Consider the following 25,496-nt stretch of genomic DNA (forward strand, 5'->3'; position numbering starts at 1 on the left):
CAGTCTCGTAGGATCTAGGTTGGTTTTCACTAGAACCCAGGTCCCCAGCTGGAACTCAGGAAGGGGAACATAGGAGAGTGGGGAGGTACTGTTCTGAACAGGCTTCAGTAGTTGAACTAGAGCTCACATTTACATGTTTTTCTCCCTTTCACAATTTCAGCGGCCCCATTTAGGAGGGGCTACCAACCCATTCCAGTACTCCAAAAATGCCCCATCTGCCTTCTGCCCACCCTTCCCCTAAAGGAAGTTTAGAAGAGGCAAAATATTTGCTTGCAGCATCCCTTCCATACCTGTTGGGACGTAACTGTTATCATGAAAACACCATAGGACAAAATAAGCATCTTGACAAAAGTACCATCCCCGGTCAAAAATCATCTTTCCCTTTAATCACACTTAAAAGGCAACATAGCCAAAGGCTACAGCAAATACAGTGGTACCTTGGTTTAAGAACAGTCCCGTTTACAAACGATTCGGTTAACAAACTCCACAAAACCGGTAGTGTCCTGGTTTGTGAATTTTATCTCTAAGAGCAGAATCCAAACAGTGGAAGGGCACCAGTGGTGGTAGGCCTCATTAGGGAAAGCACACCTTGGTTTAAGAACGGTTTCAGTTTAAGAATGGACTTCCAGAACGGATTAAGTTTGTGAACAGAGGTACCACTGTACACTGGGGCCTAAATCTTCTGATTAAAGACCCATTTACTCAATGTTCAGAAATAGGACACAAGAGCCTCAAATCCTGATGCATAATGCAGGATGTGACCCCCCTCCCCCCTCCATGAAATGCAAACACCCAGCGCTAAAGGCAGTCTTTTGTTTTAGGTGAATTTCACCAGAGGTATTAAAAATACACTCTAATGCAAGGATGTTTCATTTTCTGTGAAAACCTAAAGTTCCATTAATCAGAGCTTAGTGCAATTGGCATAAAACTTAATAGTCCAAAAATATCCGTTTGAGTACCAAAACTGAATGGAGCTCTTCTGTACTCCTGAAAATCCACTTTTGATTAATCCAAGTCTTCTTTTCACCAATGGGGTATCAAGTATCACTGCCGATCCACTTCATATTCAGAGATCTGCCAGACAATCCAGATCTAGATTGTTCTTTTTGCTCTAAAGCACTCCACTGCAGCACAGCTTCCTCTCCACTTGCAACTTTATATGCCGTTTTTTAACTTTGACATAAGTAGCACTTACATGATCGGGTTTTGCAAAAAGCCCTCATGAAGATGTTCTTCCTTAAATACTAAAGGTATCTCAAATGAAGGAATCTTTGGCAAATGTTCTTCTACAGCTTCTCAGTGTAGCATTCAGAGCTAAGAAAGAGGGGCATGGTAGATTTCAATTTATCTTTTAATTTATTGTGAAACACAAAGAGGAAAATATTTTAAGTCTGTAGAGAATTAGACCTAGAGTAAATATTGAAACCTCGAAGTTACATGCAGCTGGATGTTATTACAATGTTTATTCGAGACAAATAAACTTGTAAACTATTAATACAAATGCTGAGATTTTTACATGAAAATATCCAGGTTCTTTTGATTCCACACACATTTTCTATGCAACTCAAACAGTGAGATACAACTGTTTTGTCATTCAGTTTTTATACAATAGAAACATTTTAAACAAGTTACAGTTGGATATGGGCAAGATTGCCAATGCTAGAAATGACTAAAATTCCAATAGCCTCTACAGTTAATTGCTATTCCATGACAAACCAAGTTTTGTGAAATTTTATTCAAACCAACAAGTTGCAGTACAATAATTAGGGGCATACATTTGGAGTAACAAGAACGTAAAACTGTTTCAATATTTCTCAGTTTCTTCACACATCAAACTTTGGAGTCAGTGCATTATCAATACTCCCAATTTGCCAAAACAATGAAATTGGGTGTTCTGCTTCTCTGGTATAGGGAAAAAGCCAAGCTCAATTAATGGTGTAGAGAGTGTATTTTAGCTACAGAAGTATGCATTAAAAAAATGACTGCAAGAATTGGTTCACTAAATTTATTTTTAAAATCATAAAACATCTTACAAAAGAGCATTACATTCTGCACACTGCTTTGAATGGATGCCAGGGATAGGTAAGTGAACTACCAGTACTCTTCTCCCTCTTCAAAACAAAAAAGGTATAAAGCAGATGGTTCACAAGTGACAGAAAAAACATTACAGTTTACAACCAACATAGAACAAAAATAAAATCCACCTTCTCTGCTGCTGTTTCAAAATACCAATGTTAGTTTTGCAAGCCACCCCACTCCCACCCACCTATATGTAGAGAACTAAAAACATTACATCTGGTGACAGCAAAAAAAATTCACTACACCTCAAATGCAGAACACCTATGAAGCAGAGGAATGTTGGCTTTTTAAACAGAAGCAGATTTAAGAAAAAAAAAAGATGCAGGACTCCTTCAGTTCTTCACTAGTCTTAGAAAAACTTTCCAGAATACTGCTTCACACTATAAAAAAGAAAAAATATCTTGCATTAGAATCCTTCAACATCTGCATACTGCTTCACACTATAAGGAAAAAGAAAAAAAAAGGCATGTATTAGAATGGTTGAACAAACAACTTGAATCAATATTTGCAATACATTTTACACAATCATAAATATTAGACAATACATTTTACAGTTTGTAATTAGTAGCTATCTACTTTCAAAAAGACAAGTTACACATTGCAAAATGCTCACTAGACAGCTGATGTTAGAGGAAATAAAGCAAGTACAACCTAGAGCTGTTATAGATGGCAGAAAAGGAAGCAATGCCAGTGAGGTGTGAAATGCTGCATTAACAGCACCAATAGTTTTCAACTTGTCCTGTAGAGGCATGGTCTGTGCCATATGGCAGACTGCGATTTGTTGTCGATTTGGTTATCTAAAAACAACAAAATCACTAGTCTTCCACACAGAACTAGACCAACATCCACTGAAATCTTCTATATTTTCTACAGGCTCTATGTAATAGATTACAAGTAGGTTTTTTGCAGCAGTTTTCACCAGAGAAATGAGGACTGCTTGGTTAAGGTCACTTCCAGCAAGATTAGTTTTGAGGGTGTCTTCATAGAGTAAGAATGGAAAACAGAAGAGAAAGGCATACTACGAAGTGCAGAAGTTAGTATACACTACCAGCATAAAGGTGTTTTTTGTTTTTAAAAGAGCTTTCTTTAAAAAGGCATACCATACAAGAGACAAAGTTCAGTAATAATTTACACATTTAGTTTACAGCTGCAGTTCTATGCAACTTGCCTGTTTTGCAGTAAATACTGTGCATTTTGAATCTGGTCCTGTGTGCCTGTGATAGTTATTATCCGATCTTCTGAGCCCTCTAAGGGTTCATCAATTTTGATTGAAGCTCCTGATTCATGGCGTATCTGTTTGATCCTCTGGCCTCCTTTTCCAATAATGGAACCAGCCAGCTAGAAAAAAAGTGAGGGTTTTTTTTTTAGCGGCAGCTAGTAATTGCAATATTACAACATACAAAGTTATTACCAGAGTACAAAAACATACCATTACACAATATGACAATTTATTAGGCAGCACTCCTGGACAGTATGTTCAATAACAAGTTGGGGAGGAAATTTTCAACCCATTTCCTTCAAAGCAGAATACAAGCTTAACATATAATCCCGAAGGTAACAGTAAGTCTAACATACTGCACAATGATTAAAAAACCGTATGTCACAAAGTTTATTTGAAAATATTTTAACTACAGGGAATATACTTACATCTTTGGGTATTGTTACTTGTGTTGTAATTATGGGTCCACCAAGATCACCGTAAGAGCCACGGCCCCCTGCATAAGAATAGTCTGATTTAAAACGTATGCATCTTGCTCTTTTAATGACTGAACAGTAAATTGTATATAGTACACATGCATTAAAACTTACCATATCCTGATCCACCCTCGAACTAGCAAAAAGGAAACAAAAAGAAAAAGTCTTAGCAGCTTTTGTTTCATGTAACATGGAAGCTAACGAAAGTATTCTACACAGCTGATATCTTTATCCGTATCTATAACTATCTCCTGCCAACCTAGCAGTTCGAAAGCACGCAAGAGTGCAAATAGATAAATAGGTACCGCTCCGGCGGGAAGGTAAACGACGTTTCTGTGCGCTGCTCTGGTTCGCCAGAAGCGGCTTAGTCATGCTGGCCACATGACCCGGAAGCTGTACGCCGGCTCCCTCGGCCAATAAAGCGAGATGAGCGCCACAACCCCAGAGTCGGTCACGACTGGACCTAATGATCAGCGGTCCGTTTACCTTTATATATATATCTATATAGCTCTACCTATATATAACTGGACCTCTGCCATAAAACCATAGGTAAAATCTGTGCATTTCTGGATTTCAAAAGAGAACAAGGGCCTTTCACCACCAAAGCACCAGCATTGTGGAACTTCTTCCCCAATGAATCTAGGTATCTCAACAATCTCAAAATACAGTGGTACCTCTGGTTATGAACTTAATTTGTTCCAGAGGTCTGTTCTTAACCTGAAACCAATCTTAACCTGAGGTACCACTTTAGCTAATGGGGCCTCCCGCTGCTGCGTGATTTCTGTTCTCATCCTGAGTTTAAGTTATTAACCTGAGGTTAGCGTAGTTTGTAACCCGAGGTACCACTGTACTTTCCAACGGAGAACACCAAATCAGTAACTGACCAGGCGTATTTTATGCAGCATGATTCATGCAAAGTCAGCGATAACAATTCTAGTGGAAATGTTTAGATTCCAATACCAGATAATGACTAAACTATATAGCCCTCAATACTAGTCTATTACCCCTATTTAACATTCTGACAACCTTGTACAAAAAAGGCAGGCAGTAATGTTAATTACATTCCAATCAACACTCAAGACACTCTCAGTTCTAGACAGAGGTATGTTACAAATTGAGCTCCACTAATTTAACATGTGATGGAATGCCTTCCTGGTGCACTGGCAAGCTCTCCCTCCGTCCCCACCCAGCTTAAGCAGCCTATGCATACACATGGGTATGCATACATTCATCATGGCAGTGTGCGCACACAGGTTTATAAAAGTTTTTGAACATTTTCAGTTAAAGCCAATCAAACACACAACATATTAAGAGAAAAAAACCCATTTTGGAATCTTTCAGGTCTTCAGTTGCCAACTTAGAGGCACACACATTTCAGGAGACATTAAGATAAGGAACTCAAATCACTGCTTCAGGTATTTTAATGTTTCATTCATCCCATATTACTTAACTATACAAACAATATGTTGTAACATTTCTGGGATTGAAAGAGTATATGAGAAGGAATTCCACAGTACAAATTCAGCAGTAGGTGGGAAATTTTGCATCATCCATACTTAAGGCAACTGTTTCCTTTCCCTCTACAAGTATCTGAGTTTAATTTAAACATATCCATTTCAACTACAAGCTTCTAGGAGAAGATGTAGGAGATATTACTTGCTTAAAATCCAGCAAACCCCCAAATGGAAGCTTTTAGCAATGGCAGTTTATGCGCAAAACCAGTTCCTTATTGCCTCTCTCCTATCATCAAGAACACCAATCAAAGCAGGCTTTTTAATTAGTGTACTCACCATTTCTGGCGTTTCTATGTCATCGCAAGCATTGACATGACATTGCATCATCTTGCCAAAGAAAAGAAAGAAAAAATACATTTGAAACAAGTTATTTGGGACTTTATAGACTCATAAATCATAAAGCTTACATGCCTGTAAACTTATGTGATACAGACTGCATAAACCAGTTTGCATGTTAGAATATATGCAAAACAAGCTTGACAGGTGACAATTTAAGGCAATTTCCATATGCACTACTTATATTATTCTGCAGCCAAGTGCAGCTCTTAAGCAACGCGAGTGAAGTCCATATGCAAGCAGAATTGACTTTAATCAGATGCAGAGAATGCTCCTTTATCCATACCTTCTCCATGCAGACCACCCCATTCTGTTACAAAGGTTGAGAATCCCTAGAGATTTGGTGGGGGGTGCAGGGTAAATCCAATTGTGTGAGAAGTGAGCAGTGGCCACCACTTATGCATAATTTACTTACACAATTGGGGCCCAGGGAAGACAGTCAAAAAAGAAATAAAAGAAGGGCAGGGAAAACCTTACTGCTTACCAGCCTCTGGGAAGGATGTTCAAGGGTTATGGGATGCCTCCAAGGCCTTGCACAGCCTTCCTCAGAAAGCAAGGCAGAAGCCAAGGCCTGCTCTGGACAAGTTTGGATGACTGTGCAGGGTGAGGGAGTAGTTCTGGGGGTTTCCTGGGTTTACGTGATTTTGCCTTTGCACATGCTCTTATTTTTTCAATTACCTACATAAATTCTCTCACAATGCCCCGAATAAAAAAACATAAAAAATAAGTCTGGGACACAGGTGGCACTGTGGGTAAAATCTCAGTGCCTAGGACTTGCCGATCGTATGGTCGGCGGTTCGAATCCCCGCGGCAGGGTGAGCTCCCGTCGTTCGGTCCCAGCTCCTGCCCACCTAGCAGTTCAAAAGCCCCCTTAAGTGCAAGTAGATAAATAGGTACAGCTTTATAGCGGGAAGCTAAACGGTGTTTCCATGTGCTGCGCTGGTGCTGGCTCGCCAGAGCAGCTTCGTCACACTGGCCATGTGATCCGGAAGTGTCTCCGGACAGCGCTGGCTCCCGGTCTCTTAAGTGAGATGAGCGCACAACCCTAGTCAGACACGACTGGCCCGTACGGGCAGGGGTGCCTTTACCTTAAATAAGTCTGACTTGGTTCAATGTATCAAACAGTTATTACATGTTTTAAGTTAAAATACAGTTTGGGGTTTAATTTAATTTGTACTATATTACTATGTAATTTTACTCTATTAAAATTTATACTGTAATTCATTTGCTTCTGAGTCACTCAATGAACTTGTGTTATGGACAGTTACTGAGTTCATTTCCCCTCTGGTAATTCCTAAGAAAGCGTAAATTCTGATTTAGGCATGCGGGAAGGAAGTATTCTGTACACAGTAAATTAGGCTGAAATCTTGTATACGCTAAGAGCCTTGCAGTGCAATTCTATACCTGCTCACCCAGATATAATCCTACTGAAGTCAATGGGCCTTTTTCTCAGGTAACTGGTAGCAGTAAAATATAACTTTCATACTGCAAACATAAAATACTATGGAACTACAGTCCTACATGATTCTGACCTAAATAACTTGGTCAAAATACATTTCTTCCTCATCAGAACTGTTACTCATTTTGAAAAAGATGACCCACAATTAGAATCATGTTCCTAACCCTGAAGGTTAAGATCCTCTAAGTCAGAGCTTTCCAAACCTCTCATGCTGGCAACATACTTTTTAGACATGCATCATTTTGTGACACAGTAATTCAGTTTTACTAGCAAACTGGAGGTAAAACTAACCCCTTTCCAGCCCCAGGAAAGCCTACAGACTGCAGCCAACACATTAACCTGTCGTGTCACAGTTTCAAAAGCTCTGTTCCAAGTACACAAGTGCCAATGAAGAGAAAAACTTGAACTACAATACTATTAAAGTCTCCAAATACTCAAGATTCATGAACATTTTCCTAAAGAAAACTGAAAGTTAATTGTGAAAAGTAAAATTGTAAAAGGTCATTGATATCCTGAGTCATACAAAAAACAATGCTTTCAAGATACCCAATTACCGAAAAACTGTATTTGGAGCTATCCTATTGAACATAACTTACCATTCCATCGTAGCGATCACCAGGTCTGCCCCTTCGGTCGTAAGACATAAGGTCCCTTAAGAAAGCAAATGATATAATTTAGAGTGTTTACAAGTTAAAGTCTCACATAAATACATTGTCAAATACATAAATAAGCAAATTGATTTGCTGAAGATAAAGCAATCAGGGTTTTTTAACTTTTAGACTAATATGTCACAAATTCATGTTTTATAAATCTATCCATCCCACTTAAAACAAATATAAAATCCAGTTCCATTTATTAACTACTATGTTCTCCGCTAAGCACAAGCCTTACTCTAAGCAGCTGTTAGCTCAAGACTGCTCTATAAAAGCACTCTGAATCATTACAATGTTGACGTACCCGCCTCTGGGAGGAGGAGGGGGAGGAAGAGGAAGATTGCGAGCTCTGCTGCCACCTCTACCACCACGGCCTGGAGGAGGGGGAGGAGGTCCTCTGCGAGGGCTCATGTCATCATAATCTCTTCGTGGAGGCATTGGACGACCACGACCTGGAGGCATTCGATCAAAGCCTCCTCTGCCACGCATTGGAAATCCCACAGGACGCCCCCTTCTGTCATCAAACATCATTGTAAATCCACCATAGTCGTACGTTTCATCATAAAAGTTTGGATCGTAAGGCTGTGCACGTCCTTTGATTGGTGACTAATAAAAAAAGGAAAACAACTTTAGTCTTCTGAACATTTCCCACAATTATATTTTAACACATATATTAAAAGACTACCAATTATTGAAGTTACATGTATAGCTTATTTCAAGCAAAAAATGCAACTATCTTTGCACAAAAAAGGCGTGGGGGGTATGAAAACAAATTATTGTAAAGATTAAATTACCTCTGATATAAGATCCAGTATTATTTTGATGCATTCCACAACTCTATCAGGCTTTCCACCAATTAGCACCACTCTGTCAGAAGAATGAGGACAGCATTCTTGGAAAAGCTTAATGGTGGTCTGAGTGTTCTGCCAAGAAAATTTCAAGTAAAAAATTATTTAGAATCCACTCTAACCAATGAGAAAGCTGAAAACTATTTAACATAGTTTGTTTTTGAGATTTGTATGCTGAACAAGTAGCGGCACAAACAATACAAACTAAGAAAAGCTAAGAAAACTCCATTCTCAAAATGCACTCTCATGGCTTGTACATACAAACCATATAATTACACTACTTATGGTTCACCTACTTTTCACTGTTTGATATCTTTAAAATTCAACAATACAGGAATGATTTATGGTCCCACCCCTATTGAGTTTCCTTCCTTCCTCCCTAATTCAAAATAGAAATTTGTAAAATGCATTTAAAAGCAGAACTGATGGTTTTTCACATGCTTGGTTCCACAACTTACATCCAACCCAAATGAGGGGCTACACATGTCACATACTCCCTCCAAAGATTATTCCTTAAATCAACCATTTATGATATATTAACTGCATTATAGCTTGATATCTGGGCTTAAATTTTGTCTGGGGGAAAAAAATTCTTGCCAGAAGAGCACCAGCAAATTATTATTATAAGCTTCTGTCAGCTGACATATCTAACCAACCAAGTAAAGTTTCCAAGTAAAGGTTCCAAGTTGCCGCACATTACTGTGGTCCAGTCAAGAGGGTATTAGAGCCTGCACAATCCTCCTTTAGCGGGCATTCAAACCATTGGTACATTAGCCAAAGTCAGTAGACAAACACTCCTGGCTACCAACTCCACCTGATATAGAAGGCCTGGACGTAGGAACACTCCCAATTGCGTATCTGCTCTTTTAAGTGTAACATGACCACATCACAAAGCAGTTTTCCTGAACTACTTCTGGGGCTACCAACAAACCCTGTTCTTCTAAATTGGACATTTTACTGACATGCTAAGCATAGTTGTACCTTGGTTCTCAAACGGAATCTGTTCAGGAAGTCAACTTCCGAAAATGTTCAAAAACCAAGGTACAGCTTCCGATCGGCTGTAGGAGCTTCCTGCACTCAACTGGAAGCCGCAGTGTTCGGGAAACCATAATGTTCAACCAACAAGGCATTCAAAAACCAAGGTACGACTGTATTACTATTTACTAAGTAATAATAGCATGCTACATTATGCTAAGCGATTCAAGGAATATTGCCACAAATGCTTCAGAATAAATTGAGCTGGACCATCATGAATCCGCTCCAAAATCCAAGATGAACTTTTTCAGCAGTTTTAGTTAGGACAAACCCCGACAGAAGTCCACAAGAGCCAACGACGAGAAGTACATTAGTGTCCCAACGAAATAGAAGGAACCATTGCAAAAAACCTCTAACTCAGTGTTGAAATAAAGTGTGGTGATATTTTTAATTTTCTCAATAACCTCAAAGCGTGCAAGACACTCAAAAGGGCCACATTCAATTTCTCTCCTACAAAGATGCAGAAAGAAGATGAAGCCAAAGAAGTCCCAGCACCAAACCCTGGTCTTTAAATGTCTAAATAATTGAGTGCTCAGCCACCACAGCTAGCAAATGGTTTGACTTTAAGTATTTAATTAATTGAGGATCAAGCGAGCTTCTGCAACACTGGTCTTACTATTGCCTCCAAGAGTAGATGAAACAATGTCCTTTATTAATAAAATGAATAAAAGAAAGTCTTCACAATGAGTGTAAAGGTTCAAAATTTTCCAGTGAAAGATTGCCAGGCTGCAAAAGCACTTCAACAGTCATAAAAAGGTCTGCTGAACAAAACTGTGCAGACACAATTGTGGCAGATCTACTTGCTTTTATCATCAACTTTAAACACATTCGTAAGTTGTATACAAGTCATGTTTACGGTGGTAGCTTGGGTTAAGAACTTAATTCGTTCTGGAGGTCCGTTCTTAACCTGAAGGGCCACTTTAGCTAATGGGGCCTCCCGCCGCCACCACACAATTTCTATTCTCATCCTGAAGCAAAATTCTTAACCCGAGGTACTATTTCTGGGTTTAGCAGAGTCTGTAGCCTGAAGCTTCTGTAACCTGAAGCCGAGGTACCACTGTAGTTGGATTTGTCCCGGTATTCCCCATGAGTGCTCAAATCAAAGACAGACTTTTCAGCCTCGGAACCCTAATTTATAGAGAGGCCTGCACTCCAGAAACAGAGTGAATCTCTAAGGAGCTATTTTGTCAGCAGCCCAAGTTGGTTCCTTATACCAGGAGTGAAATGTGATTAACAAAGACCACTGTGAAGTGTTTGACAATTATTAGGCTATGTTTTCACTCTATAGATTCCGTATTCCATTTTTACACTTAGTGACGCTACTACACAGGCTCAGATTTTGGTGAACCTCCAACTATGGTGTACAAATTATGTGGACACCACCACCTTTGCAGTAACTGCTAAGAAGTTGTTTCTCTAGAATCTCTGGAGTACAAGTTCCACCAGGGGATCAGGCACCCACAAACCTTTTGCGCTAGCCATTTCAGCTGTACAATGAGAAACAGCTTCAGATACTACACAAGTATTAGAAACTGTCATCAATTTCAGTAACCAAAGTTAAAACCAGAATAAAATTGATCTCTTTCTCTACACTTTCTTTTACTGAAAGGAAACTCTGTGTTTCTAAATTAATCACATATTTGGGTTTCTAATTCTTTAGCAGCACAAGATGAATAAATTCTAGTAAGGTTGAGGCATTCTTGCCACCCAATGACTAGTAACAGCTATGAACTGAACATCATCTTCAAGAAAGTGATTATTTTTAAGGTAACTATGCTTATATCAAAAGACAAAAATTATGTTACCTCTCTGAGTTCTTTGATTTTAGCACCCTTGACACCAATAATTCCTCCAGCCAAACTCTGGTGAATCAACAGCCTTAACTCACAGTCGAAGTCGCTTCCTTTGTAATGTTGATACTATAGACATATTCAGGGTGAAGAATGAGAAAAGCAGTCAGTAAGATGTTTGCTTGAATAAGTACCCATTTACTACCCAGTACAATACCATACTGTTACTTTTTCTGATTTCCAACTTCCAGTACCTATCACCCATTAAATCCAGACATCATTCTCCAAACATTTATATATTACAATTTAAATGTTAAAGTAGTACCATTCTTCAAGAGTTCAGGGGCCTGATTTTACTCTAACACAAGTTTATGCAGTCCAGCCAACTGCTTTTAAAAATGTAAAAGGTGTTTCAAACACAGCTGTGATATTGTAGTGGGGGGCAGGGGTTCCTAATGTTCCAAGTAGAAAATCTCACTGGAAGGAGTGCATATGTAAGTAGACCAGCCTAAAATACTTTCCCAGCCAGAGATTACCATTCTTAGTGGGTTTTATTTAAGTCAAGGAATATCCAGCATATAGGAAAAATAAAATCACTCCCTACTATCAAGGTCTATGACCACACGCAGTGACCTTGCTATTGATAATGCACCCCAAGATAATAAGGGGCCACAGCTCAGTGATAGAATTTGTATATAAAAAGCTCCCAGGTTGAAGCCTTGGCATTTCAGAAAGGGCTGACAAAGTCCCCTCTTAAACTTCGGAGAGCTGCTATCAGTGTAGACAAGGTGATGATGATTAATATTATTCACTGAATATATATACCACCCTATACCCAGAGATGACAAGGCGGTTCACACAATAAAATCAAAATACAAAACAATACTGAGTTACATGGACCTATGGCCTGCCTCAGTACATTAAAATTTCAAACTTAATTTTATTTGGTGTGCTATACACAAACAACTCTTGCTGACACTCCAATTAGGACATATATCTGTATTTTAAATAGAGGGCAAGTTAGCGACAGAAAACAACAGCATTTGAAGCTCGTCATTCAGATGTATACACCCATATGCACTTACCTCTTCCAAAGTAGGGATAATTTTCTTCAAGATTTCTCCAATTGTTTCGATATCTGCACTTATACTCAGTATGCTGTCAAATAGCATTAAGCATCAGGTGTCACAAATAAGATAGGGGGAAAGGTAAAGTAAGTTGTGTATTCATAATTTTATGTGTTATAAGTCAACTTTACAGAGCTGAACTTACGAGTTAATATTCCCCACTTAAGTAAACCTTTTACTGAAGATACAGCACATGCACCTTTGTTTATGCCCAATAATATAAATGATACAAGTTTAAAATAAGGTTTTGGAGATAAGAGAATGAGTTTCTTGGAAGGAGTCAGATTAAGTGGACAAGAAATTAACGAAGAACTGAAAGCAGGAGTGAATACTCATGTTCCCCGCCACCACTAATTTAGGATACCCTCACTATTACATTGTTAAACTGGCACACCTTCTCATAGGGAACATGGGAATATGCAAGTGGTGAACATTATATTTGGAATAGGGTTATGAGACCAGTTAGAAATTAGGTTACTAATGGGCTCTGCAAGAAAACGAATACAAATGCAAGACAAAAAAGACAACACAAATGAGAAGTGAAGGAGAGTGAACCAGGAGTTAGCATTTCATCAGAAAAAATTATGAACAGGCAATGCTGGGGGAGCAAGGTGGACCACAAAGACAGAGCAGAGCGAGAGACTATTTTGAAACAATCTGATTTACAATGCAGCAAATATACAACAATTGAAGCTGTGCTCCTTCCATTGAAATAAAATTAGTGGATTGTTGGGTGGGCAACTCACGTAAAAGTTCAGTGACAAAAAAGACTTAATGGGGAAAATAAGACAGAAAACTTAAAAAAAACAATACACCGTCTACGGGGATACTATTTAATTATATAAAAGGCAGGTAATAATATACATTTCTCTCTTTCTAATCAGGCAGTGAGGCATAAACTGTTGGGACATACCGCTCGGGGCCACTGCTGTCTGGGACTGAAACACTGGCATTGTACTGCATTGGTCATTGGCGTTCGTGGATGTTGGCATTGGGCATGGGCATTCAATCAGAAGTTGTCAAGTAAGGCACCCGTTTGGCAACGAGCACATTTTTGGGCATAGCCAACCAGGGTTTTCACATGGGCGTTCAGGGGCGGATGGGCCAACGTCATGGTGGGCAACGCAGGGGCATGTCGATCCAGTACATGGGCAACGGAGAGATATATGGCCAAAAAAACAAGGAGAGGGAAGAGGGGGAAAAGCAATAAATTTTAATTTAATACAAACTATACTCATTACTCTCAATGAAACAAGCTTAAGTTGTTCTGAAGACTAACACAATAACGGATAGCTACATTGACTGTGGCTTAACAGTTATGGACCGTAAAAATGAGTTACTTGGCCTAAACTACTTTTAACATTAGAAGTTGCAGTAGCAGGCTGGCTCGTGAGGGTAGACACAAAATCTGTAGAGATTCAGATTACTGAAATCCTGGGAAAATTGGGAAAGCCACTAATCCATGAATTATATGTATGGAATCTAGATTTAGGCAGGTGAATTTTTAAGTACACTAGCTTCAGAAAGGTCAGTTAATGCACATGTGATTACTACCCAAGTTCATTCTTATACCTCAGATCTAGTAACCAAAGTTGACAGTTATAACATTCTGCAGGCGTTTTACAATATAATGAAAATATCAAACACAATGTGAAATGATATCGTGCCAAATATTTCATTAAATACCAATATCATACTTTCAAAAACTGAAGACTATGCACAATATAAAAAATTGCTTTTTACAAAGCATAGTGTTTAACTATTGAGACTTAATACTGAAAGTGTCTATTCGCAGGAGTCAACCCACTATAAAAAGGTAGGTATATTTATTGTGATGTTCATGAAAAATTCATTCCAGATTAAATGGAGCTAAACGGTTCTGCACATAGTATCATGCCAGTCTGAACACTTCTCTCCTGAAGAGATAGACTGTTTAAGCAAAGTTAATTCTATAGCTCGATAAAGAATGGCCATCCAGGTTTGAATTATTTTAATTGGAAGCTTAAGCTCTCTGGTATTGCAAGCCAAAGCAATGAAATACAGTTTAGTTTAATGCTTTGTAAAATAAGGGACAGGAATTTTTCCATATGAATTATTCTGTGTTTTAATTATATGAATGGAATATCCTGACACTTAAGATTTTTTAAAAAATCAATACAAGTGGCTTGTACTAGACACCTATATAAAATTTTCACAATAGCTATGCAAAATTATTAGTGTTTAACTTGTAAATACTCACGTCTGTACGAAGTGCCTTAATGTTTTTGCCACCTTTGCCAATCACTGCTCCAGCATTCTATTAAAAAAAAGTCAAAATTGAAATTGATTTTCACAAATACAATTATGATAATAAGGCTGTGATTGGACATGGAAGCTGACATTAACACTCCTTTTAGTAAACCTCTCAGATAGATTTTTAAAAGTGGGTAAGGCAAATAAATCCAACCTAAACACAGAGCTTTAAGTTACTATAGCAAACATAAGAGACTTGCCTTTGGTTTCCTGATAAAAAATAAATTCAAACAATTAATGCATATTTGCTCAAATTTAAATACTAATGATATGTTTTAATACGGTACAAGTTATGACAGAATATTGTAATGCTTAACTAGGAACCAGCTTTCAACCCTACAAATGAGCTGCCGTTGCCAAAATTTAGAAAAGCATATGTCATACAGCTTTAGCTTTTCTTTTAAAAATGTCAGGTCCTTCTTAAAATCAGGTTTATTGTCTCACATGGCAGAAACATTTTGCTGTTTCTCCAAACAGAAATCTGTTAAGAGTTCTGTGATATAACCCCTGTATGCTTAAACTGATTATCAGGTATTCTTTTTATTCTGAACACTATTCATCCTCAACTGTGGATAGTAAAATTATTACAACAAAATACCACATACTCAATAACTTTTTTTAAATTATGTAACAGAACATACTTTGCTCTGAAGCAGAATGCGTAGTTCCACCATCTCATCCGTGTTCCTTGATCTTTTGAAGGCCTGTTCCTCTTCAATATCTTCAGCTGGACGTTTGCCTAATATTTTAGAAAAGAGAGGATTAACAATCCAAATTTTTAGCTTCTACAAGCTGTAGGGCACAAGTCATTTTATTAAATGGAATAAGGAGTCTTTTAAATGTGGGGATTTCAAAGTTTAAGCCAAGGCTAATTAGGTATAAACAATTACTATCCTAACAGCATTAATAAAAGTAAGCTTGGCAAATCCATATTGTTCAGTACTGTTTTTAGCTTTAATGAACAGCCAGACAGTAAGTGCAATAGAAGAGACAACAAAGTAACCTTATTGTCCGTTTCTACTGAAAGCTCTAAAAAACCTAACTATAAGTCCGTATGTTGTGAAGTTAGCTTTTTAGTCACATTAACAGTAACAATACCAATTAGCATCTAACCCATCAAAATGCTTATATTGGGATTATCAATTATGGAATGTAAAATAACTCACTATGGTTACAATTTTAAATACACCAAGGTTTTTTTCATCATTTATGTAATAATTTTGAGTATCTACACTGGAAATGTATTCAGTCTATACAACATTTGGAAATCAAAACCCCCAGGCGATTCAAATGCCCTCAGTAATCTGAGCGATCCACATGTTAAAATGACCAATGAATAGGACCTGGTTGCAGCATTTAATTTAGGTTTTTATTAAACCAACATCCATTGTCTACTGTGGCTGCAGTGCAGATTGTAAACGAGATTTTTATTCACGCCTGGACATGGCATTTATAAATTCTGAACCCTTGACAGATATTCCATACAGTTACTACTTTCACATATAAGAGCTGTAATTTCTGATTACATACAAGATAGCTTACCATTAGTTTCTGTATTAGTGAAGGTCTCTTCTTGCTGTTCAGTCTCCATTATTTTTAGCCTCGCAGATACAACCTGTCAAATAAAAATAAATAAAACCCCATAAGTGCTTAGAAGAGAGCAGCCAACTCTGCAGCTTGCTAAAGAAATGAAGTGACATTTGGTTTCCAGCACTTACCAGTATTATATAGCTTCGCCAAGCAAACCTTAAACGTTCTGGGCGGGATCAAAGATCAGCCAGCCTATGAAAAGCAACATACAGCCATTTTGGTCTTGTTCATTATTTTACAGTTCAGTATTCCGGAATACAGAAAAAAAAAGAAACATATCAAATGTCTGTCCAACAATGCCTCTTTTCTCCTAAGTTAATCTCTCTGAAGAATTGTGTAAGAGTACATACTATATCAAATATCTTTATTTGCAGCCCATCATGAATTGCATCTCATGCAAAATCTTGACTTCACTCTAGTTTTACAGGAAAAAACCACTAATGCTCGTTCACTTTTCTTACTGAAGCCAAGTTCTCTCAGTTTCAGGAACTAAAGCAATTCCTCTGAATGATTTCTCAGATCTGATTAGTTTTCTCAGCTAATTAATGCCACCTTCAATTTTTTTGCTAGTTGCAACTTCTATCCTAGAAAACTTCAGAACTTATTTTCAAATGAAAAACATGCCCTTTGTCCAATTTTCTGAAAGGCGCTATTTCTTCTTAAAGCAACGCAACAGTGAATAAAGCTCAATATAAGCCAGGGACTCCTATACCAAAGTGAAAGAAACTGAATTCATTTCCATGGTATTGCAACTGATGATAAACTGTGTGTGATAAACTGCAGAAAATAGTTGTGATCATTCGGAAGAAGTGTCTTGACTTCCATAAATTGGCTATTGCTTTAAAAAAACACGAAACAAACAAAAAAAACCTCTCACTACCACTGCACCTTGGTTTACTATTTCATCTTTGTGTTTGGTGCAAGTCATTTGATTTGAGGAAAACAAGATAAACCCCAACACATACAATCGCAATATACAAACGGATTTCGGGATCTACCATAACGTAGAGTTCAATTAAAGCGATTTAACGGTGTTAGCAAGAGGGAAGGAGCTATTGTACCAGGTAGGCAGTGCCAAGCAAGAACACGATCTATGAACACTGGCTCTAGGTGGAGAGCACGGGGGTGGAAGGTGTCACAGACCCAATAAACAAAAAGGATTGCCCCGTTCTCCTCCCCGTCGCGCTGCGGACAAGGCGGCCCACAGCCCAAGACACTCAAGTACTTCCGTTAGGGAAGTCGAGGCTTCAGGAGGGCCCAATTTAACCGCAACAACCCTCGCCACAACCCGTCAAAATAAAGCTAACAAACCCCCAATAAACGGGTCGCGCGGGGAGCGAAGGAAGATTCCCTCTAGTTGCATAAGCTTGATCTGCCTTTACTGGGGAGCAACGCGACTAAAAATGGCGGCTCTCAAGAGCAGCTTCGGCTGTAATGGCGACCACGAGCTGCTAGGAGGAGCCGGGAGCGGAAGGAGTAACGCCACGCGGCGGCCCCGAGCGAAGGGCCCACCCGCCCGACAGGCAAGACACACAAAAGAGGCCCGGCGCCTCCTCGCTCCGTTCAAGCGGGAAAAGCCTACGGGGAGCGCCGGGGCTGCTGGGCTCCGCCAGGCCCGACAGGGGAAGGAAACGCCTCCCGCCGCCTCTCCACCCACCGCGGCCGCCATGATTTCTGCAGCAGCCGCCGCTGCAAAACCCGGGGAGCTTTGTTTCCTCGCGCCGCCTCCCTTTCCCCGGGCGGCTGCGGGCGCCGTGGCGGTGAGCGGGCGGCGCCACGTAGCGCAACGGCCGAAACGGCCTCCCCCCCCCCTTCGCCGCCATTAGCGGGGCCTCCCGTCGCCCCTCCCCCACAGGCTCACCCGCCCCTCAGGCACAAGCGCCCCGAAAACCTCCTAGGCCCGACGCGGCGGAGACCCAGCACACGGAAATATTTTGAAACACACACCCCGCCACCGCCGCGAACGGAAAATCTCTGAGGGGGGAAAAAGCCCCCTCGGCTCCTTACCGCGCAGCGCACTAACTCCGCCGTATCCGTCGCTAAGGAGTGCGAGAGAAAAGAGCCGAAAGCAGCCGTAGCGCGCGCGCACACTCACACAAGCCACGGCCGCCCGCTTATTGGCTCGCCGGCCCCGCCGCCGCACCCCTATTGGCTGACGGCGCCGCCCTTCTCGAAGCGAGGCACGCTGTGGTGCCGGGGCCCGCCCTCCGTGGCGGCTGCCGCGGCGCCAACCCCGCAAACGGGGCTCTGGGCCGGCCGGGCGGCTGAGGCGTCATCCCAGTCCTCTTATCCCCTGGCCGTTTCCATTTTCCCTGCTCCACATACTGCTTGGTACTTACATTTAAGATATATATTACAAAACAAAAAGCAGTCCGGTCAGTCCGAATATCGTTACGGTAATGACAAGGGGGCGAAGGGCTTCAAGGAGAACGGAACTGATCCGAGGTCGCGCGTGAGGGGAAAGGGAGCGAGAGAGACGGAGCGAAACAAAATGGCGCCGGCGTAAACTCCGTCTCGTCTCGCGGACTTCTCGCGAGCCTGGGAAGTTCGCTTTGGCGCTCAAAACAAAAGCGGGGGAGGGCGGAGGGGACCCGCGTGTGGCGGCAGGACGCGAGTCGAGCGCTTCTCACGTACGTGGCGGGGGAAAGGGGCAGCCTTGGGTTTCTCTTCTCCCCTTGCTCTCGGGTCCCGCGGAGTCCGGGGAGCGGGGATTGAGAGGATGGCGTACCCCATGGGCTAAGCTTTCTTAATAATAATAATAATAATAAATAAATAAATAGCTGAGCTTAGGAAACAAAAAGAGTTGCGCTGTCGTTAAATGTTCGCTGGTTGGAAGTAGTGCAGTCTTAATCCGTTTATGGAAATGTTGGCTGTGGGGAATCCCTATCGCAGTCTGATTGCAAAGGCCACGAGGTTTGAGAGCCTCCCCTGTAATATTTAGCCCATTCTCGCAAATTTGTTAATAAAAAAAAACTAAGGGGGAAAGACAACACCACCTTTCCTTAGCTTGCCTTTCAGATAATTTGTAGAACAAATGAAGAAAAAGGCAAAAAACTCCACCAACCTTTAATTCTCTGAGGGCAACTTTCACCTCATGTGCTTAATTTCGCATTTCAGACTGCTGTGGAAGGCAAAAAAGAGGTTTTTTTAAAAAAGTTAGAAAACCGCCACTTTCTAATACAATGCTAGGAAGGGTTTTCTAGTCAACAAAATGTGTCCATCATTTCGAGAATTTTTACGGCCCCACCCCAATTTTCCATTGCTTTGGTTCCTTTAACATTTTTGTTGTGCGTGTTTTCATTTCATTGCATAAGATTTGCACATGTGCACATGGTGACCTGGTCATTCACACATCATTCATCTTGCTGTGGTTTTAGTTAAGTGACTGCCTCTACCTCAAAGTAAATGCTTTGTGGATTGATTTCTCTAATGCTTCACACAGTCTTGCTGATAGGGCCGAACTCCTTAATTCAGTTGGGGTAACATCGGAATATATTTAGGATAGAACTATACATATTCAGATGGTTTCATAAACCCTGCTCTTCTTTCTGTCTTTTGCTTCTCCGTTTTCTATCCCTTGCTTCTTCATTCCTTCTCTGTTCTGCAGTGCTGGGTTATGGCAGTGGCCAACCGACTATCTCTGTTGTCTAGAATTAGCATTGGGTGTTGGAGAAGTATAGTTCTGTACTAAAGGAGTAAATTCTGAGGAAAGTATGCATAGGGTTGGGCTGTTAGACACTGCCTAAAATCCTGGCAATAAATTGTGAGAAAGAGATGATATTTGGGTACCATAACTCTGTTTTTTTCTAGTCCGGTAAATGTAGTAATCATATGATAGTGGGTTTTTTTTGGGGGGGGGGGATACTTTTAGCTGCTCAGTTGCTGACCTAAGAACAACTTACTTTCGCTAAAAGAACAGGTAGAGCTGGCAAATTACTTGGCTAGCTTACCAGATAGGTTACGATTGGTTAAATTTTGCTGCATGAGTTTCCACAGGCAATAGATTGTTTAATCAGACATTTAGTAAAAACTTAGTTAAGTCAGCAAACCTATTTTGTTTCATTCCAGGGCATTCACAGTTTTCCTTTCACCTCAAAAGAAAATGACTGCATCAGGTCTGGCAGCAAGAGTGGAAACTTGGCTTTCATCTACATGGCATGTGAAGGTTCCTGCACCATGGCTAGAAGCGTGTATTGATTGGATTCAACAAGAAAATGGCAGTGGCAGTTTGGCTCAGGCTTCTATTAACAAGCAAGTTTTTGAGCAGTGGCTTCTTACAGATCTCAGAGATCTCGAATACCCAGTTCTGCCTGACTGCATTTCAAACAATCCAAAGGGAGAATTGAACAGCTTTTATTCCATACAGATTGATTCACTTGTTGATGTGAGTCAGCCTGCCTATTCCCAACTGCAAAAGATAAGAAAGAAAAATACTGTAAATGAGGAAATAACTGCTAATACACAGGGAACATCGAGGCCCTGGGAAGCAAAGCCTACTCGAATGCTGATGCTGCAACTGACAGATGGCATCCATGACATTCAAGGCATGGAATACCAGCCTATTCCTGTTCTCCATAGCAATCTTCCTCCAGGGACAAAGGTTATGATACAGGGGAAAGTTGCATATCGCTTAGGTGTTCTTTTGCTTAAACCAGAAAATGTAAGATTGTTGGGGGGTGAAGTGGATAGCCTTGTAGAGGAAAACTCTGAGGAAAGAGTTCTTGCTAGGCTTATTAGAGAAGAAGACAGAAATCCTAATGCTGAGAAATCAAATGCTGCTGAATGTGACATTTCAATACCTGTTGATGAAGTGGGCCCTTCTGATGAAGAGCTTCTGGCAAGTCTTGGGGAAAATGAAGAATTAATGATAAATGAAGCCCCTTTTGAAAGTAGATGCTGCACCGGAAGTACCAGATTAAATTCCACCACATCTCTGCTTCCCACTACTGAAAGCTGTTTGCAGCAAGACCCTGCAGCATTCGTTGCAGAAAATGAAGAACAAAGTGTTCCAGTTCTGGGAAACATGGAAGGAGATTTCTACGAGTTTCCATTGGAGGATGATTTACTTTTAGAAGAAGAGATCATGCAAGAACAGATACAGGCTCTGAATAGAAGCTCTAGCATAAATAGTTACCTTATCAAAGAAGGGGAATCTGGTGAAACAATAATGTGTGATATACATGAAGAAAGCACAGGAGATTTTTTAATGAAACATAATGCCCAGAGAAGCAAAAACATGGAAGGCCGTTTTGGAAATATGATGGTACAAGAGAAAAACAATGAAAAGCCCTCCAATAATTCTAACAATAGGCTAACAGACATTAATGTAGAACTTGAACAATATCCCCAACCTGAACAGACTTGCAGAATACAAAATAAGTGCCACAAAGTTGATTTAAATGCCCTTCCCTTCACATATTTATCAGTTTTATTAAGTAACAAGCCCAAGGCTATTACAACTCTGAAAATTAGAGCATTCATAGTAACTCTTACCAGAAATCTAACAAGCAGTGGTGGCTTTTCAAGTTTATCAGCAAAAATATCTGATGGTACAGCTTATTTAGAAGTTGATTTTGCTGATGAGATTCTAACAAGCTTGATCGGGTTTTCAGCAGCTGAAATGAAACAACTAAAGAAAGATCCTGTCCTAGGCCCCAGAATTAAGGAAGGTTTACAGAATTGCCAACTAGCACTAATAGACCTCTGTTGTTTGATGACCATCAAATTTAACCCTTCTCAGACAAAAGCAACAGTAATAGTTTTGCAAGACATTAATGCAAATGATTTCAGTAATTTAAAAGAACGTCTAAATACATGCTGCATTTAAGTAAAACTTTTGTTTGCGATCCCATAATATTGTTAAATCACAAATCATATTTAGTTATTAGGTGAAATGCCGTTTTGTGGGTGCTTGAATTCAGAAAAAATCAGTGGGGTAGTAGGAAAATGCTTTAGTACTGTGGCATGTTTCCATTAGTACTTGTCTATTTTAACAAAGGTTTGTGCTGGTTTTTTCAAAAATACTTTCTCATGCTATCAGGAAAAAACAAGAGTTATAGCCAGTGATAACAGTGTGAAGCAATATTCAGCTATGCCCTCACCCCACATCTGCCTTGGAGGGTCCTTCAACATTCTGGAGTGGATTTAGGTGGTGGGGGCTGCAAGAGGGAGGGGGAATCACTCAAAATTGCTTACCTCCTGTTCTGTTGATGAGAGCCTTACTATCGGCTAAGCGACACTGTTGGACATAACTGAAGGTTTTGGAAACACTGTAAGTGAAAATCCAGTATTACCGGAGCTCATTTCTAAGACTTCATAAGCTTTCTGAAAGTAAATTGATGCTTAAACTGTTGTGATGGGCAAGTCAGAATTGTTCAATTTGCAATGTGTTTTTCTGCTACTTTTAAGGTATTTGTGCATCATGTCATTTCTATCTTACTCATTTTGAAAAACCTGAAATAAAACTATTTGTAAGCCTAGTGGACCAATGTCTTGAGCTGAAACACAAAAGACAACCAAGCTAGCCTGGAACAGAGGACTAGGCTCCTGTGTCTTTAAATTCAGTGGGTATAATTTGCATAACAGTCTGCACCTATAGAAATTCCCTTTTCTACACAACTATTCGAAGTGTAAGAGCCCCTATTTTCTTCCGTCTGGTTCCCGTAGGATTTAATATGGCCCCTGTGGCAGTTTATTTCCTGGGGTAAAATCCTAAAAAAAACCTCAACAACTTAAATCCTAAAAAAAATCAACAACTTTGAACTTTGGTCGGCCCTCACGGGCCTGAAAAAAGTTTGGACACTACTGCCCAAGGAGTAGAGAAAGCAGAAGGAGCTAGCAGGATAAACCATTGCTACCTGATCTCCCTCTTTGCTAAGGTTGTTAAAATTTTCGTGGCAACAGTGTTAGGACTTATGTGCCTTTAGCAGATCTTATTTATAAACACTGATTAGTCAAACAGCTCAGATAATATCTAGAATCTTAAAATAGCTGATAGTTGAGTTTATTTAATCATCCATTGTGAGTCAACCCAGTTGGATCCAAAGCATTTTAGGCAATTATTTTTTGTGCAATAATTGCAGGTTGTGATCATTTGTTGTCGGGAGATCCAGGCATCTCTCAGGATGGCATTTCTGACACAGATATTTTGCATATCCCCCATCATTCAGGTTTATTGTACCTTTAGTGATAAAATATGTAAGTTCTTCACACTGAGTGCTTGCATTATTTTGTAAGCTTGTCAAAGTCATAATTAATTGGGTTGGTTGATCCTAATACTTTTGGAATACTTCTTTTCAGCTGGCGCACTGGGAGCAACAAATGAGTCACACTGACCTAAACTGGGTTGTAGTGGTGGCATCTTCACCATTTTCAATCTTTGATTTAGAAAAAAAGAAAAGATTTCCAGAAGCAACTTCTACCTTATACCTTTTAATACAGTAGTTTTATAGAAGGGAATTTCTGCAGACACCCTCTGTATGATAACCAATACCTGCCCCAAATCCTGCTCCTACAAAACTGATTCCACTATAGGAGCCCTGTCTTTTCTTACACCTGCTCAACTAAGAGAAAGACAAGAAAATGGTCACATATGAGTAAAAAAATTAGATTGCAGATTGTAGTTCAAGGTACGTTCTAGGTCTGAACCTTTACAGAGTTATTCTAAGCTAACAGGAAAGTCAGCTGAGAGGCCATTGTATTCTGAGGACCCCATGCTCCACAGCCCGAGAGAAAGGCCCCAGGTATCCCCAGTGCTGCAGCAAAAAAAACCCTGTTCTTGCTAATCTGCCTTGTAAAGAAAAAAGAGAGGGCATGCTTGAGGAATGCTGAATAGATTGGTGGAGGATTTGAATCACAAATGGCCTTAATAAACAAAAAGAAAATACTATGAGCACGTGCACTTAACTCATCATTTTCTTTGCTCACTTCCTACCTTGGGTCAGTAACCTCGCAGGGCTGTTTTTTGCCCCCAAACCAGCTTGGCTCTGCAACTATGGGTGCCCAGGGCCGTGGGTGGCATGCAGTGTGCATGGTTCTGGCACTGAAATGTGCGAGTGTCCAGTCCCTTCAAGGGGAATTTTGTGGGTGCTCAGGGAGTTGGCACATGTGCCCTAAAAAAAAAAAGAATCTCCAAAAGGAAGATTGGGTGCAGCCACTTCTACACAAAATCTCTTCTCCAAAAAGGAAGGGAGATTGACTGAAATAATCAGAGTGGGTGGCGAGGGGACCTTTTGACTTTTGGAACTGCTCCGCAGAACAACATATGAAACCTGCATTCCTGATTTCAGGAAAATCCATTTCTTTAAAATTTTCACATCATCTAGGTCTCAAAGGAGCTTAAATAAAATGCGCATTATATAAAATTTAAAACAGAAATTAAAACCTCTGAGAAGAAAACGTGTCCTTGAACTCTGATAATAACTTGCTTGTCTGAATGGAGAATAGAGAGGGATGTGTAAGTGTGTAGACACTATCCTGCTGCACTAACATGAAATTCACATTCATTGCTCAGCCTGCTTTTTCTGGCCTCGGCCATCACTGCCGTGCGGCCCCTAAAATGTTGTCAAGAAAGGAATGTGGCTTGTGGCATGTGATCTGTGGATTAGGGGGGCTAGGCTTGTCCCCTAAGTGTTCCCCTGGTGCCCCCTTTCCAAAGCCAGTGAAGCTTCTGCTCAGCTTAGGGAGGGAGGTGTGATGCTCTGAGGGGTCCAAGAGCTCTCCTGCCACCTTCCCAAAGCCCACCCAGCTTTGGGAAGGAGGGAAGAGGGCTCCAGCATCCTGTAAGAGCCTTGGAGCCTCCTTCTCAAAGTCAGGGAAGTTTCTGCTCATCTTGAGGGAAGTATAAAACCCACAAGCATGATATCAGGACATCATGATGTCCCCCCCCCCCCCCAATTGCGGTTGCCTCTGGCCCTAACTGTTCCCGTGTGTGTGTGTGTGTGTGTGAGATAAGAATTTTTAGGTCTTTTATATAATAAATGTTCATAAATGTACCAAGCAAACACATATATAAATATATAAACCACATGTCCAAAACCCACTGGAAAAGTCCTAAAGCCATTCTGACTCTTTCAATCA

The 25,496-nt window shown here is 40.3% G+C and overlaps 2 protein-coding genes across 7 annotated transcripts; one reads left to right on the top strand and one right to left on the bottom strand.

Annotated features, from left to right (window-relative positions):
- Window positions 1–1,444: 1,444 nt before the first annotated feature.
- HNRNPK (heterogeneous nuclear ribonucleoprotein K) lies at window positions 1,445–18,901 on the bottom strand. Of its 5 annotated transcripts, none has more exons than XM_081930256.1 (16): window positions 18,426–18,556; window positions 16,547–16,610; window positions 16,371–16,443; window positions 15,470–15,567; window positions 14,776–14,832; window positions 13,450–13,493; window positions 12,495–12,567; window positions 11,425–11,538; window positions 8,531–8,659; window positions 8,041–8,342; window positions 7,680–7,734; window positions 5,565–5,615; window positions 3,889–3,910; window positions 3,727–3,809; window positions 3,248–3,417; window positions 1,445–2,459 (listed from the first exon to the last, which is right to left on the bottom strand). In XM_081930256.1, the coding sequence occupies exons 3-16, from the start codon at window positions 16,417–16,419 to the stop codon at window positions 2,429–2,431; spliced, it is 1,278 nt and encodes a 425-aa protein (XP_081786382.1). In that variant the 5' UTR covers window positions 16,420–16,443; window positions 16,547–16,610; window positions 18,426–18,556; the 3' UTR covers window positions 1,445–2,428. The 5 variants fall into 5 exon arrangements, with proteins under 5 accessions (XP_081786382.1, XP_081786381.1, XP_081786379.1 ...); XM_081930253.1 differs by lacking the exon at window positions 18,426–18,556 and adding an exon at window positions 18,758–18,901 and having other exon boundaries at window positions 1,992–2,519; XM_081930252.1 differs by having other exon boundaries at window positions 1,992–2,519.
- On the top strand, window positions 18,636–22,897 carry RMI1 (RecQ mediated genome instability 1). 2 transcript variants are annotated; one of them, XM_081930251.1, is made up of 2 exons: window positions 18,636–18,749; window positions 20,487–22,897. In XM_081930251.1, the coding sequence occupies exon 2, from the start codon at window positions 20,521–20,523 to the stop codon at window positions 22,243–22,245; it is 1,725 nt and encodes a 574-aa protein (XP_081786377.1). In that variant the 5' UTR covers window positions 18,636–18,749; window positions 20,487–20,520; the 3' UTR covers window positions 22,246–22,897. The 2 variants fall into 2 exon arrangements, with proteins under 2 accessions (XP_081786377.1, XP_081786376.1); XM_081930250.1 differs by lacking the exon at window positions 18,636–18,749 and adding an exon at window positions 18,946–19,048.
- Window positions 22,898–25,496: the final 2,599 nt, after the last annotated feature.

Source organism: Podarcis melisellensis (genome assembly GCF_964234715.1).
Source record: "Podarcis melisellensis genome assembly, chromosome: 11".
NCBI classification, from domain to species: domain Eukaryota; kingdom Metazoa; phylum Chordata; class Lepidosauria; order Squamata; family Lacertidae; genus Podarcis; species Podarcis melisellensis.